Source organism: Oryctolagus cuniculus, chromosome 4 (genome assembly GCF_964237555.1).
Source record: "Oryctolagus cuniculus chromosome 4, mOryCun1.1, whole genome shotgun sequence".
NCBI classification, from domain to species: domain Eukaryota; kingdom Metazoa; phylum Chordata; class Mammalia; order Lagomorpha; family Leporidae; genus Oryctolagus; species Oryctolagus cuniculus.
In genome coordinates, this window is record NC_091435.1 from 152,926,195 (window position 1) to 152,943,258 (window position 17,064).

Here is a 17,064-nt window from a genome sequence, read left to right on the forward strand (position 1 = left end):
TGTGGCATAATGGGTTGAACCGCTGTCTGCAATACCAGTATCCCATATGGGTGCCGGTTCCAGTCCCAACTGCTCTAATTCTCATCCAGCTCCCTACTAACGTAGCTGGGAAAGCAGTGCAAGACAGTCCAAGTTCATGGGCCCCTGTACTCATGTGGGAAATCAGGATAAAGCTCCTGGCTCCTGGATTCCATCTGGCCCAGCCCTGGCTGTTGTGGCCATTTGGGAAGTGAATCAGCAGATGGAAATCTGTAGGAAATACTACACAGAAAATCCCAGAATCCCACATCATACCACTTACTAATCAGCAAGTAGAATAATCAGAGGAGAAAGAAAGTGTAGGTTTAAGGGAAGACTTAGTGAAAGACATGCATTTCCAGAATCATCTCTAAGTCTTAGAAAAAGATGTGCTCCTTCGTACTCCCTACAGTACAATCCCTTGTGTCTTTATCTAAGACCATGTTAATTTTTATAGCTCAATTCGCTTGTGTTAATTTGGAAAGACAAGAGAAAAGGAAACCTCTACATAGGTTGAACATCCCTAATTTGAGAATCTGAAATCTGAAATGCTCTGAAATCTCCCATTTTTTGAGCACTGACATTATGTCACAGTGGAAATTTCCATACCTGAGACTGTGACTCGTTATGACCCAAATGCAGGCACACTAAAATAATTGTATACAATTAACTTTAGGCTATGGTTATAAGGTATATCGGAAAGAAAAGTGAATTTTGTGTTTATACTTGGGTCCTATCCCAAATATATCTCATTATGTATATGCAAATACTTTTAAATCCAAAACACCCCAAATCCAAATACTTCTGGTCCCGGGCATTTTGGATAAGGGATACTCTGCCTGTACTGCAGGCCCTTGTTATAAAAATGAAATGCACAGGCACTTGTTTTCTGATTAACTCCCTGCTAATGCGCCTGTGAAACCAGCAGAGGACAGTCCAGGAGCTTGGGCCCCTGATACTCAAGCGAGAGATCCGGATGGAGTTCCAGGCTCCTGGTTTCAGCTGCTAGGCCCCTGAGGCCATTTGCTGAGTGAATCAGCTGACAGAAGATCTTTCTATAACTCAGTACAGATAAATAGATAAATTTAAAAAAATATACATTTTGGTCATGAAGTTTACTTCAGGGGTGGATCCTGTGTGGCTGGATTCTTGTCAGTGTTGGGTAGAGACACTGGGCTAAGGTGATGTTTCTAAAATCACACACAACACAGATCACTGTATCTATTCATCTTTTAAGCATCTTGAGTAAACAGACTTATACAGAATACAATCAATAGCTTCGAGAGAACTGATCCTAAATTTAGTCGAATCATGTTTAACTTAATCAAATCATATGATCAATTTCTATTTTGAATAGAATGAATTGTTGGGCCAGCACTGTGGTGTAGCGGGTAAACCAGCATCCCATATGGGCATCGGTTTGAGACCTGGCTGCTCCACTTCCCATATAGCTCTCTGCTATGGCCTGGGAAAGTATAGGAGATGACCCAAGTCCTTGAGCCTCTGCACTCATGTGGGAGACCTGGAAGACTTCTCTCTCTCTCTGCTTCTGCCTCTCTGTAACTCTGCCTTTCACATAAATCAATCAATCAATCTTCAAAAATCAGTAGCATATGTAATTTTTTTTCAAATTCTGTACTTGATAGGGACTCACATGTAGGCTAAGAACTATGCCTATACAAACTGTACTTTGAAAAGATTTCCCCTGTGCATAGAATACTTAAAATCTCGTAATTTAAAGAAACTAAAAAATGGGGCCAGCACTGTGGCACAATAGGTAAAGCTGCTGTGTGTGGAACCCGAATCTCATATGGGCGTTGGTTCCAGTTTGGGCTGCTCCACTTCTGATCCAGCACTTCAGAAAGCAGTTGAAAATAACCCAAGTGCTTGGGGCCCTGCACCCAAGTGGGAGACCCAGAAGAAGCTCTTGGTTCCTGGGTTCAGATCAGCCCAGCTCCAGGCACTGTAGCCATTTAGGGAGTAAACCAGCTGATGAAAGACGTCTCTCTTTCTTTCTCTGTAACTCTGCCTTTCAAATAAATAAATATTTTTAAAAAAACTCAAAAGTAATGTTCATAATCACTTAAATGCTAAATAACTTATCATACAGTAAAATCAAAAGAGAAAATAAATAAAATATAAATATGAACTTGAAGCAGGAGTATCAACATTAAATACAAGGTAGAACTGAGAAAATGTAACCTTCATGCTTCAAATACTCAGTTTCTGAGATACTGTGAATCAATTACAAAATACAAAATGTCCCCTGCATGAAATTCTGACCATTGTTCAAACTTTTAATGCTCATATAAGTCTGTAACTTTATCACGTCACTAACCTAAGAACACAGATTCCATTCAAAAAATATTTTGCTAAATATGTTTGCAGGTTTCATCTTCAGCAGCCTTTACAGAATGGAACATGCTGATGTAAGAAGAGATACTTTAACACCCAGGGCAGGAGTCAGAGGAAGTAGTTCAGGCTTTGCAGGTCATATAGTCTGTGTTGTAACTACTCAAGTAGCAGTTACTACCATGACTACCAAAGTAATGACCGAGCAGTCACAGATGACAAGTAAATAAATAGGAATGGCTGTGTTCCAATAAAACTTGGTATTTATGAATTTGAACTCCATGTAATTTTCATGTGTCACAAAATATTAATTTTTCCTCTAATTTTCTAACCGTTAAAAAAAGTAAAAACTTTCTCAACTTGAAAGATGTACAGAAACAGATTCTACACTAGAGGCATGATGATCTAAGACCCCTAACCTAGGCCAAAGGCATGATAAGCATTAGTTACTCATTTCATTTTTATGAAACAGAATAAAGTGACTGAGTAATATACAATTTCTAAGCAGAATGTAATCAATTAAACCAACACAAAGGAATTTAACCATGGCAGAAAATTTTTCCATTTAATATTTTTTGTAAGATTTATTTATCTGTCTGAAAGTCAGAGTTACAGAGGGAGAGACAGAAAGAAAGAGGTCTTGGAACTGCTGGATCACTCCCTAGATGGCTGCAACGGCCAGGGCTGAGCCAGGCCTAAGCTAGGGGCCTGGAGCTTCTTCCAGGTCCTCCACAAGCGTGGCAGGGGTCCATGTACTTGGGTCATCTTCACTGCTTCTCCCAGGCCATTAGCAGAGAGCTGGATCAGAAGCAGAGCAGCAGGGACAAGAACTGGCGCCCATATGGGATGCTGGTGTGGCAGGCAGCAGCTACACCTGCTAGGCCACAACGTTGGCCCCTCCAGATATTCTTACCATTATCCATTGCCAACAGAATCAAAAATTTTTCTAATATCATGGGATAATAAAAACACCATGATGATCTCTAAGATAGCATTTATGTTAGGTTAACATGATACTTAATTCAGTAATTCCATTCCTAGATATATACCAGGAGAACAGAAAACATGTTCATATAAAAGTATGTACATGAATTTTATAACATTATACACAATAGATAAAAGTGAAGAACATTCAATGCTTATAAATTTATGTATACATAAACAAGATGCTGTATATCTATATAAACGTTGTATATCTATATATTATTCAGCTCTAAAAAGGAATGAAGTATTTATATGTGATACAGCATGGATGAAGAATGAGAACATTATGCTAAGGCAAAGGAGTTGATCATAACAAGTCATATATTTTATGATTCCATTTACATGAAATGCTTACAATCATTAAGTTCATTGAGAAAGAAGGGAGATTAGTGATGCCAAGGGCTATGGGCAGGGAAGAATGAGGAGCAACTGGTAATGGGGATGGGACTTCCTTCTAGGGTGATAAAAATATTTTGGAATTAGATAGTGGGGATGTTTGCACAACTCTATGAACTTAACAAAAAGAACTGAAATGTATTAAAATGTGCTTGTGAATTTTATCACAATTAAAAATATACTTAAAATATGAATAAGACAAAGTAAGGGTAAGAGGCATTCATGCTTAATATGTGGATTAAACAGTATTACATTAGTAAAGGCTTATCAACCCATTTGATACAGATTTTATCTATGCATGTTAGTAACAACGCATATGTAAGCTCATAGGATAGCCATAAAACATTTATAACAATTTTATAATTAAGCAATTAACATTTCTACTTGTTTATATGAAATCTTTATATTGCTGCTTTATGTCTGCCAATATTATTAGAGATATGTTAGAAGAGGGATTTTCAAAATGTTCATGGAAAATAGAATTAAAAGATAAATTTATTTTAGTGCAAAAAACCCTGAAACATAAGCATACAAAAAGTCTTCAAAAATTCATGAAAAAATGCATATTATGAAAAAACCATTAGGGGATTTCAAAATTATCTTGCATCAAAATAAACTTATCTTTTTAAAAAAGCATTTATTTGAAAGGCAGAGAAATAAACAAGCAGACAGAGATAGACAAACAGATCTTCCACCTACTTGTTTACTCCATAACTGCCCACAACACTCAGAGCTGGGCTGGGCCGGACCGAAGCTAGGAGACTTGGGTTTCCCAAGTGGCTGGCGGGATCCATCACCTATTGCCATCACCTATTGCCTCCCAGGGTGCACATCAGCAAGAAGCTGGAATTGGAATTGGAGCTGCGACTCAAACCCAGCACTCTAACATGGATTTGGGAAGCACAAGTGGCACCAAATGCCTGCTCCTAAACTTGCCTTTTTTATTTATTTTAAATTTATTTGAAAAGCAGAGTTACAGAGAGAGGAGGAGAGACAGAGAGAGAGAGAGGAGAAACAGAGAGAGACACTGATCCTCTATTGCTGGTTCACTCCCCAGATGGCTGCACAGCCAGGGCTGGGCCAGGCTGAAGCCAGGAGCCAGGAGTTTCATCTGGGTCTCCCAAGTGGGTGCATGGGTCCAAGGACTTGGGCCATCTTCTGCTGCTTTCCTAGGCTCATTAGCAGGGAACTGGATTAGAAGTGGAACAGCCAAGTCTAGAACCAGCACCCATATAGGAGGCCTGCGTCACAGGTGTAGGCTTAACCTGCTGTGCCACAATGTTGGCTCCTGAATTTGTCTTTTAAAATCCATTTCCCCACAAACTACTGCAGTACCCATGTAGATACGTAGGTTAAATTTTATTACATATGTACTTCTATATTTTCATTTTCTATTATATCAACAATAACGGCTATATATTCTATATTATTCTCTGATTATACTAGGGCACTCCCAAAAGTTCACAGAAAATGGCATGAAAAGAAAGTTATTTTGGTTCAGAATATTTTCAGGTACATGCATAGCTTTTCCATGACACATATTGTTTCATGAAAGTTTTTAAGGAATTTATTAACACATTAGATTCTCAAGGTCACAGTAAATGTATGATAATCAGTACAACCCAATTCTCATGTTAATGTGATATTAATACAAAGAGAATGGATTCCACATAGTTCATGGCTATAATTCTAAGAATATAATTTATTTCCCTCCTTCCATCTCTCCCTTCTTCCTTAATTTTTTTCATGAAATTTTTAGATCATTTGTATGCATGAACTTAAAATTTTTTTGTACAAAATCAGTTTATACTTTAATTCCATTTCGTACAAACTTTTGGAAGCACCTTTGTACCTTGCTTACTAAAATCATTCGTGTCCTGAAACACACAAAAAAGATCTGTACTCTAAGACGTACCTTTTGGGACCAGCGTTCTGGCACAGTGCATTTAACTGCTGCTGTGACACCAGCATCACATACGGAGTGCTGGTTCAAGTCCTGGCTGCTCTGCTTTGGATTCATCTCTCTACTAAGTGCCTGGGAAGCCAAGTGCTTGGTCCCCTACCACCCATGATGGAGAACAGGATGGAGTTACTGGATCCTGGCTTTGGATGGCTTAGCCCTGATTGCTGTCACCATTTGGGGAATAAAGTAGCAGGTGGGAGATTCTCTCTCTCTCAATGTCTGCCTTTCAAATAAATAAATAAATCTTAAAAAGAAAAAAGGATTTTTACCTTTTGACCATCATGCTCAAAAGTAGAAAACCAAGGTTCAGCAGTTTCCATGAGTTGTGAGAACATTGCACTAAAAATTAGAAAAATAATTAACAACTATGTTTAAGCTTCATTAAAGTAATGATGGTATTAAAAACAAAACAAAACTAATAGAATTTTTGTACTTACTAGGCATCATGTTCCAGATACTCAGGGTTCAAGAGAGTTTTCATTTCCTCACTTTAAAAAACAAAATGAGCAATCAAAATGTGTATTTTTTTAAAATGACCGCCCAGGATGTAGACTTCGCCTTATTTTACATTTATAAGCCAACTTTCAAAAAATACACTTAAGAGTACTTTATTAACAAGCAAAATTCTTTCTATAAAAATAAAAATCAAACAAGTTGCCTTGCCTATGCTACAATGAAGTTAACTATCTGTTCCAAAAAAAAAAAAAAAGATACAGACAGCAACAATATATTCTTTACTACACTTGACAACTAATTACTTCAAAATCTATCACTTGTTCAAAACAAAACAAAAAAAAAGTCACCGAATCTGCAATATCAAAAACACTATTTTCTATATTAATTTTAACAAAAAATCAGTGACAATACTTCTTAAAAATCTTTTAATTTTTTTAAATAAATTTTTAAAAAAATATGTATTTATTTATTTACAAGTCAGAGGTAGGGAGAGACAGAAAGAAAGCTCTCCTATCCATTGGTTCACTCCCCAAAAGGCTGCAATGGCCAGGCTGCCAGGATGAAGCCAGACGCTGAAGCTCCATCAGGGTCTCCCATGTGGGTGACAGGGGCCCAAGCACGTGGGCCATCCTCTGCTGCTCTCCCAGGTAAATCAGCAAGGAGCTGGGTCAGAAGTGGAGCAGCTGGGTCTCAAACCAGCACCCATATGAGATGCTGGCATCGCAGGTGGTAGCTGAAACTGCCATGCCCCAATGGCGGCTCCTCCTTTAGTGTTACTTTTACTTTTTAATGGACTAAAACAGCTGAAAAAGCATGTCATTATCACCTAAAAGCTACTTTCAAGCATCTATTCTTTCCTAAAAAATCAAATAAAAACTGGAAGGAAACAAGATCCCAATGTTAACTTTATCAATATAGTTTAGAATAACTGAAGTAAAGGCAATTAAGGTACAGTTACTCTTGTCAAGACACAATAAACTAGGAGCACAGGTTTAATGCAATGAGGAAGTGCCTGCAGTCCACATTGAGTACTTGAATTCAATTTCTGGCTTGTTTCTCACTCCAGCTTCCTGCCAAGGCAGACCCAGGGAGCAGCTGACACAGCTCAAGTAATTGGGTTCCAGCCATTCTCATAGTAGACCTGGGCGTGTTGTAGCTCACTGCTTCCGTCCCAGCCTGGCCTACGCTAAGCATGTGGACATCTGGGGAGTGAACCAGTAGATAGGAATTCTGTCTCTCTACCTTTCTAGTAGTTAAATTTCAAAAAATAAATACAGTAAAGTTATGACATTTAAAGGAAACTTGAAACACTAATCTATAATCTGGTAGAAAAAAGTTAATTTATAAAAGGCCTGAATATATATACTCTCTAGATATCCTATAATTAGAAGTATAAAATATCTGCCAGTTCTTCCTTTCTGTACACATGCAGACCTGGCTGTGGAATACTCCTAACAAAGACTGATAATCCAGAGTGTTCTATTCCCAAAAGGCTTCTTGGTGCCTCTCTGACAGTTGGGGTATTTTAAGTTAGAAAAATGAATTCTGATAAATAGCCTAAGTCAAATCTAACCACAACAGTCATTTACAGGAAAGGATAAACAAATATATCTCAACAGCAATGAGAAGTCATTTCATTTGTTTACAGATTGAAGTTCTACGTGGCACTGCTCCTTTATTCATGAAATAAGTCGGTCAGACCTGCTGATACTTTATCCAGGATAAAGTATCTCACGGATAAAGTTGTTCTGCTGGCTGTGAAAAATGAATCATTAGAGGATAGTATATGTTGAGTATCTTCAAGTGGTAGTATTTTTGTCATTACGGCAAAAATTTCTTTTTCTTGATACAGACCAAAGATTTTTAAAAGACATTCCTCATTCCCAATTTGCCCCATAGCTAAACTGGCATTGGAATTATTTGGTGGGATTAACAAGTAAGTCACATGAAATATTATCAAATGTGTATAACTTACAAAACTTAGAAGTACCTTCAATTTAAAAGATTTTGAGGTAAGAACTAAACTGCAGTAGGGGCTGAAAACCCAGATACAACGCGAAAACTTGCCTGGGCTGTGCTGACTCACTGGCATGTAGAAAAGCTTGGTGGTCACAGTGAAGGATGAAAACTATAGGCGCTAACAGCTCATGCATGCCCTGAAACACAAAAGCAAAAAAACCCAGCGGAATGGGTATCAGAGTTCATTAGAGGACAATGTCAACTCTGTTAAACCCTTCTTCAACTGATTCCTGTCACTGATATTTTCAAATTATATTGAAAATCATGAAAAAGGAAAGCTACAGAATGAGATTTTATCTACTCTTAGAATCTGATTCCAATTCAACCACAGTACATATTCTTCTTTAAAACATAGAAAATAGTTCTGTTTTAAATGACTCAACAAACAATAAATTGGCATGGTAGACAACCTTGCACCTGTCAGTTGCTTCAAGATCTGTACTCATAAATATGAATTTCACTTATGCAAATTATAATCATGAGCTACAGTGTAAAGATCTGCAGTAAGAAGGGTAACTAAGAACTGTAGACCTAAGGAAATTATATCCAATGTTTTCATTATATAATGGCTCAAAATTAGGATGTCTATAGATTTAGGAAGAGCTGAAGTCAGCTAGCTAGAAGCATTGAATAATAAAAGAAACAACCTTTAGCAGGTATAACAGAAAATAAAGTTTTAAAGGTGATTTTTTAACCTGCTTAATGAGGAAAATATCATTTTTTCCTATTTTATTTCAACAATAAGACTAATTTTCACTGTATTTAAAAGTTTAACCAATATGACTTGTTTCCTTTATATTGAGGTTTACCTATGGATTATATGGATAACCACAGAAATCAAAAGGTATAATGTTAATTACTGAGCTGTCTTTAAAAGAGAATTATAACAATCCATAATTTATCCATTATTGTAGAGATATAAAGTATTCCATAATAGAGACTATTAATATATATAGGGACTATTAGCCTTATTAATTGAACCCCTAGTCAAACTATATTTTGGCAAGTTAAAGTAGGTTATATTCTATCTTGCCTCTTAAAGAAAGCAAATTACCAACTTCCTTCTGCTTGGCAACAAAACATGCTCTTTTATATAAAGGCAAGAGTTATTACCACCTTTGGAGGAAACAAGGCAGGGAGTGGAGAGAAGTTTTTTGCTGTGGAATTAGGGGATGCTTCTGGCCTGGAAGGACACACTCACACAATCTTCTGGCCCAGCCCAGCACTACTATGTTAGACTTTAGGAGCCAGGTGATCTCAAAGGTAAAATGGGGACAAACTACAAGACTTCAGTTTTAAGTCACCAATAACCTTAAGTGAAAAGGATTTAGTGACATTTTTACAAAAAATTTATGACCCACTGACAATTTACTTGATTTAGGATATACTACTAAATATAATTTCAATCTTTCTAGGTAACCATCTCTTAATTAAGTAAACATTGAAATTTAACAATATGTCTTAGAAGAACATAATAGAAACTCAGACAAAATGAAATTAATTTTAAAAATCAGTATGAGGGGTTTATTCTCTTGGTATAGTCATGTTATTTCAAAGGAAAATGCCATAATTTTAATCAATAAGGCAGTAATTAGTTAATGTAGAAAACTATGAGAAAGCAAAACAGGAAAGGGAAGGAGGGAGGAAGATCAGTCAACCACAAAAGAAAAAAAGAGGTAGAAATTTAAAACTGTAACAAATACCATGTGATAATCTTTTTGCCTATTTCTGATGGCTTACTTAGGATAAAGTCATTGAGAAACAGAATTTCTGGGTGGTGATGGAGGAAGGGAGGTAGAAATTAAAAACTATAGTAAATACCATTGTGGTAATCTTTTTGCCTATTTCTGATGCCTTCAGCAGGACAGCCTGAAGAAGCAGAATTTCTGGGTGATGGGGTAGAAACATTTGTCTAAGTTTCTTATGCCTTCCAGAAAGAATCCCTCACTGCAGTATAGAAAAATCATTACCTCACATATCCTAATCTATGTTTGATTAAAAAAAATCTTGTCAAATCCCAGAAATTGTTATAATTTATTTAAATGCTACTGAGATTGAATTAAAAAATTTGATTGGCCATTTGTATTTAATGAGTTGCTTATTTTTTTGTATTTAAGTATTTACTTTTCCCCAATTTCCAACAGTTCTCTACCAACTACCATTATTTTGATATAAACAATTCCTATGTTTACTATTTGTATTTTAATTTTGATTATGATGCCCTACGTCATGGCGAATTTATAAACTTTAAAAGAGTCAATACCATAAGTCATTCTTCATGATTTCTTTTACTGATTTCATGCCTGGAAAGATTTCCCTCACACTGACATTAGGTAAGAAGGCAGCTTCCTTTGTTTTCCATTAATTTTCACCTACCTGATTTTAGTTTAATTTTGCCATGAAGAATAAACATCTATTTTTCTCCAAAAGAATCGAACTTGTATTGAATTATCATCCCTTCTTCAAGAAATTCAATGTTTTCAGTAAGTTAAAAAATCCATCTCCTCCCAAGAGTTTTGAAAAGCCATCTTTATTATAAACTAGATATTTAGCTCACATTTTTTCCTAGGCTTTTACTGGTATCCCATTGGTTTGAATATTCTTTTCAAGATTTATTTATTTGAAAGGCAGAGCTTCAGAGAAGGAGGGAGGAAGGAGGGGAGGGAGAGAAGGATCGAGATGGAAACAGGAAGGAATGGAGGGAAGGAAGGGAGGTGTGAGAAGGACAGAACTGGGGAGAGATCTCCCATGGTTCACTCCCCAAATGGCCCCAAGAGGCAGGGCTGGGCCAGACTGAAGCCAGGAGCTAGGAACTCCATCCAAGTCTCCCATGTGGGTGGCAGAGCAAAAGCACTTGGGCATCTTTCACCATTTTCTCAGGTGTAGTAGCAGGGAGTTGGATTGGAAGCAGAGCAGCTAGGACTCAAGCTGGCCCTACCAAACTGGATGCTGGAGTTGCATGCGGTCACTTAGCCTGCTGTATCAAAACGGCAGCCCCGGTTTGTATGTTCTTTATGAGTCCTGCCTCATTATAAATACTGAATTTACAAGATTCTAGTCCTCCATATTTTCTACACTATTTTTCAAAATTATCTGGCTTATTATACAATTTTCCTTTAAAAATTATTTATGATGTACTAGAAAGGCAAAGAGACAGATGGAGAGGGAGTGACAGAGAGAGAGAGAGAGAGATAAAGATCTTCAATCTGCTGGCTGATTTCTCAAATGCCTGCAGAAGTCAGGTTGGCCAGGCCAAAGCCAGGAGCTGTGTGCTCAACCCAGGACTCCCATGTGGGTAGCAAGCGGGACGTAAGTACTTCAGTCAGCACTGCTGCCTTCCAGAATGTGCGTTAGCAGAAAGCTGGAGTTGGATGCAGAGACGTGACGCAAACCCAAGGCAATCAGAATGGGCTGTGGGCATTCCAAGCAGCATCTTAGCTGCTGGGCCTAATGCCAATCCCTTGCCTTTTATAACTTAACTATGTTTCACCGATACATATTTCCACATCATTTAGTTACATACAATGCTATAGAAAACACTGGAGCTTTTAATGAAATTGTATTAAAATTAACTTGAGGAGAGCAAGTACTTTTAAGAACACTAGATTTTCCTAATCTAAAAATCTGTAGAATTGTATAGTCCCTATTATTAAACCTACTGGCTCACAGGCCTATTATTAGTTTTTTTTTCCTTTGTTGTAGTTGGTGGTGGTCTCTTATGGGGTATTCTCCCCTTCAACATATTTTCTAACTAATTATGGCTGGTTTAACAAGGAAGAGTTCTTGCTAAATGTATCCTCCCACCTTCTTTTTTTTAATTTTATTTAAAATTTTTTTTTTATTTGACAGATAGAGTCAGCCAGTGCGAGAGAGAGACAGAGAGAAAGGTCTTCCTTCCATTGGTTCACTCCCCAAATGGCCGCTATGGCCAGAGCTACGCCAGGTGCTTCTCCTGGTCTCCCATACGGGTTCAGGGGCCCAAGCACTTGGGCCGTCCTCCACTGCCTTCTTGGGCCACAGCAGAGAGCTGGACTGGAAGAGGAGCAGCTAGGACTAGAACCAGGTGCCCATATGGAATGCCGGCGCTGCAGGCGGAGGATTATTCAAGTGAGCCACAGTGCCGGCCCCCCACCTTCTTTAAATATGCTATTCTCTCTAGCTTCTGTGATGTTATTCTGTTTATACAGTCTCCATCTGTTGAAGTATCATTCATCTTTCACTTATTGCAAAAATTATTAAATTACTGTAGGTACTATGGACACAAAAGTGAATGAAGTGGGTGAGATCCTAATCTTAATGGAACTTACAGTCTAGAGAAGGAGACACATAATAAAATAAGCTGCAAAATGATTATACAACAAGTAGGCAGTTGGCACAGCAGGTGCCTGGGTTCCAGTCCTGACTTTGCTGCTGATTCTAGCTTCCAGCTAATGTGCACTGTGTGAGGCAGTAAGTGATGGCTCATGTGTTTGGGTTTCTGGCATCCACATGGGAAACCAAGATGGAGTTCCAAGCTCCTGGTTTTGGCCTGGCTCAGTCATGGTGCTGCAAACATTTTGGGAGCGGGCCACTGGATGGGAGGTCTTTGTCTCTCTTCTCTGTCTTTTCAAATAAATAAATAAATAAAATTTAAAACAAATGACTAGGGACCAGCACTGTGGAGTAGTGGGTAAAGCTGCTGCCTGTAGTGCCAGCATCCCATATGGGCATGAGTTCGAGTCCTGGATGCTCCACTTCTGATCTAGCTCCTTGCTAATGCGCCTGGGAAAGCAGTGGAAGATGGTCCAAGTATTTGGGCCTCTGTACCCGTGTGGGAAACCCGGAAGAAGCTCCTGACTCCTGGCTTTGGATCAGCTCAGCTCCAGCTGTTGAGGCCATTTGAGGAGTGAACCAGCAGATGGAAGATCTCTCTTTCTGTCTCTCCCTGCCTCTCTGTAACTAACTTTATAAGAAAATAAATATTTTTTTAAAAAAATGCCAATCTCTTTAAAAACAAATGACTATAAAATTATGAATTATGATTAAGTGGTGGGTGTGTGCACATGGATGTGTATCTATAAAATACATGTACGGATGACCCTCTTCATCCATGGGTTCTGTCTGTATCTGTGGATTCAACAAACTAAGGATTTAAAATATTCATAAAAAAACCCTCATCTATATTAAACATGTAGACTTTTTCCCCTTATCATTATTCCCTAAAGACTACAGTATAACAGCTATTTACATGAAATTTACACTGTATTAGGAGTTGATTTAAAGTACATGAGGATGTATATGGGTGTGCAAATACTATGCCAATTAAAGGACTTTCGCATTCATAAATGGTCCTAGAACCAGTCCCCAGGGATGCCAAGTGATTACTGTCTACATAAACCCAGATTCTACTACAGACTCAGCAAAGATGATATTCATGTCAACTGAGTCAATGAAATACCTACCACTTAAAGTATAAACACACGGAAAAAGTTAGGCTGGCATACGAAAACAAGAAGAATAGCACTAAATCATATGTCAGGTGTTCTTTTTGCAGGGTGATAATTATGAGTTTTCTGAATACTGTTAAGATAATCCTTCAGAGTTCAGTTTTGACTTCTGCCGAAATTACAACTTTATTTTCAACCACATGATAGAGACCGTTGGTTTTGCCCTCAATTTTAGACTGGTAATACCTTATTAATAATTAGAAGAGGCAAACATGTAGACAAAAAGAAAAGAGAAATACCCAGAAAAAGCAGTCATGAATTCAACATGCTATAAAATGGACAAAACAGTAAAGAAATACTATATTGTCAGTATATTCTTGGTCTTCAAAATGTGGATTTTGCTTTCATTTATATTGTCAGCATTTTACCTTTAAACCTTTATCCCTGTCAGACAGTTAGTAGTCACTGCACTCTAAACTCATGCCAGTAGAAAATAAAGGTAACAAAGTTTTCTTCATCAACAGCCTGTAGGCTCACAAAATTGAACCTGTTCTTTTATCTGCCTGTGTTCATTTAGCCCACCAAGCAGTCTTTATTAAAGCTGAGGCATCAGGCAGTCAAAGTTCATTAATACCATTTATATAATCTCTGCAGTTTCAATTAACTCAGCAAGACATTCTACTACATGATAACAGTCTCATTAATTCAATAAAATCCCATAACTATTAACAATATGGTCGATGTTAAACGGGGTGTCACCTAGTACAAAATAATAGCTTTAACAGCTTGTGATGAAACTCAAGGTTTTTTCTTAAAATTTAATCTGGCTAAATATTCAATCCTTATTATTTCTCTGCAAAGAATCTATAGAATTTTAAACATGTATATGGAGTACTTAAGTGCCACTCAAGAGTAAGCTAATAAAGTGTTCTTATTCAATAACTGAAGGACTCTGTCTAAAGTATTAATAATCTGCTGTTCCATATTTCCATGTCGTTTCCACACAAATGCAGAGGGCTAGGTGCATCTCAGTGGTGGAGTGTGCAGTGCTATGTTTTTGTTTCTTGTCTCCTGAACTTGTCTCCACTGCTATAAGGCTTTCTTAATCTATTTTTTCATTCTCTAAAAAAAAAAAAAAGAAAACAGATGTGTATCTTGGAAAAATTTTATCATGACTTGCTACACTATTGCCAACTCTTTTACTGTGAGGTATTTTCAAATATTTTAAAAAGTACAGAGAACAATCAGGAGAGAGATTCACAATAAGTGACAACTCAGTAAGAAGACAGCAGCAAAACATGAAACCCTAGATCCTCAATCAAGATGTTGAGAGAGTATATTAACTAATGTTACCAGTTATCCCTAGACTTTGTGCTACAGGTATTCACGAAACCCTTCAACTTGAAGCCATTTTGAATGCTGACTTTTGTTATTTGCTTCAAAAAGAATTCTACACTGATGGAGACATTTTTTTCCCAGTCTCTTTTTGGTTTGTTTACTTATTTACTGTGGTCTTTTGAGTTGATATATCACTTGTGGATATATCATCTTGTTTATGAAGGCCTCTCCTATTGTGAAATTACATAAAATTTATTCTACGCTTTCTCTACTAGTAATTATATTTTTAGTTTTCGTTTATTTCTTTACTCCATTTGGAATTTTTTCACCAATAAAGATAAAATTTAATCTTCTTTCCTAGACAGAATAACAAATATAAAAGGTCAACATTCTATTTGGCATTTTATATTATTAAGATTTCATACATGAACTATCACATTAATTTGATCAAAGGACATTTATAGATATTTTAATATCTCCATTTGGCAATCTTTCCTTACCCAAATTCTGTGGTAAAACCAACACACTTAATAATGAGAAGGATAACAATAACAATAACTACAATACCAACATGAACTTTTGATGAGCATTATGTATTTTTTCTTAAGATTTATTTATCACCCTGCACTGTGGTATATTGGGTTAAGCTGCCGCCTGGAGTGCCGGCATCCCATATGGGTTCTGGTTTGAGTACCATCTGCTCCACTTCCAATCCAGCTCCCTGTTAATGTGCCTGAGGAAACAGTGGAAGGTGGCCCAAGTATTTGGGCCCCTGCACCCGCGTGGGAGACCCAGAAAAAGCTCCTGGCTCCCAGCTCAGATTGGCCCAGCTCCAGCCCTTGCAGCCATCTGGGGAGTGAACTAGCAGATGGAAGACCTCTCTCTCTCTCTCTCTGCCTCTCTCTCTCTCTTTGCCTCTCCCTCTCTCTCTTTGCCTCTCTGTAACTCTGCCTTTTAAATAAATAAATCTTTAAATAAAGATTTATTTATTTGATTTAACATGTTAAATAATTAAATGTTAAATAAAATAAATAAATCTTTATTTACAGTTACAGAGAGAGAAGGAGAGACAGAAAGAGAGGTCTTCCATCCATTGGTTCACTCCCCAAAAGGCTGCAATGGCCAGGGCTGGACCCAGGCTGAAGCCAGGAACCAGGAGCTTTTTCAGGGTCTCCTTCATGGGTGCAGGGGCCCAAGCACTTGAGCCATCTTCCACTGCTTTCCAGGCACATTAACAGGGAGCTGGATTGGAAGTGGAGCAGCCAGGACTTGAACTGGCGTTCATATGGGATGTCGGTGATGCAGGCTGTGGTTTTAAACTGCTATGTCACAGTGTTGGCCCAAGTATTAAATATTCTGAACCCTATAAATACTAATATTGTCCTCATTTACAGAGAATGAAATTAAGGATTTAAAAAGCTAAGTAAATTTCTTAATACATAACTAGTAAATGGTGGAGTTGAGATTCAAACACGGCTATCTGAATATAGATCCAGTGTTTTAATCATGAAGCTATATTATCACCATCAAATAACTATCAAGCTTTTAGGCACTTAAAATAACTGTGTCCAGTTTAAAAAAAAGACACACTTATATTAATTAAATTATCACTGAGATGATAATAGTTTGAAAAGCAGCAATATTTTTAGTTAAAGCTTTCAACCTAAAGCATGCTATAATTTTTCATTTACTCAATTTCCACTTCATCTCTCTCAAAAAACATGCATAAGGGCTGTAGTGTACTAGGTAAGGCAGCTGCTTGTAGAGCTGGCAACCCATATGGGCATCAGTGCAAGTCCTGGATGCTTCACTTCTGATCCAGCTCCCTGGTAATGGCCCGGGAAGGCAGCTGAAGACAGCCCAAGTCCTTGGGCCCTTGTACCTACATGGGAGACTGGGAAGAAGCGCTTGGCTACTGCCAGCCCACTTTGGCTGTTGCAGCCATTTGGGGAGTGAATCAGCAGATGAAATCTCTCTCTTTTAGCCTCTGACTCTCTGTAACTCTACCATTCAATTAAATGAATAAATCTTTAAAAAAAGAAGATATTTCCTTCTTTATTTAAATAATATTTATAGAGTTTTTGGTTGTCTTTTTGAATAGGATTTTTTTTT

At 37.5% G+C, this 17,064-nt stretch overlaps 1 protein-coding gene across 9 annotated transcripts in view; it reads right to left on the bottom strand.

Annotated features, from left to right (window-relative positions):
* TBC1D5 (TBC1 domain family member 5) overlaps positions 1–17,064 on the bottom strand; it is a 602,613-nt gene that overhangs the window by 227,102 nt on the left and 358,447 nt on the right. For all 9 annotated transcript variants that reach the window (XM_070072843.1, XM_017346738.3, XM_008266048.4 and 6 more), the window contains 3 exons: positions 8,237–8,325; positions 6,151–6,201; positions 5,983–6,052 (listed from right to left, as the gene is read on the bottom strand). In XM_070072843.1, coding sequence (XP_069928944.1) covers positions 5,983–6,052; positions 6,151–6,201; positions 8,237–8,325 — 210 coding nt within the window. The remainder of the gene's footprint in view (positions 1–5,982; positions 6,053–6,150; positions 6,202–8,236; positions 8,326–17,064) is intronic.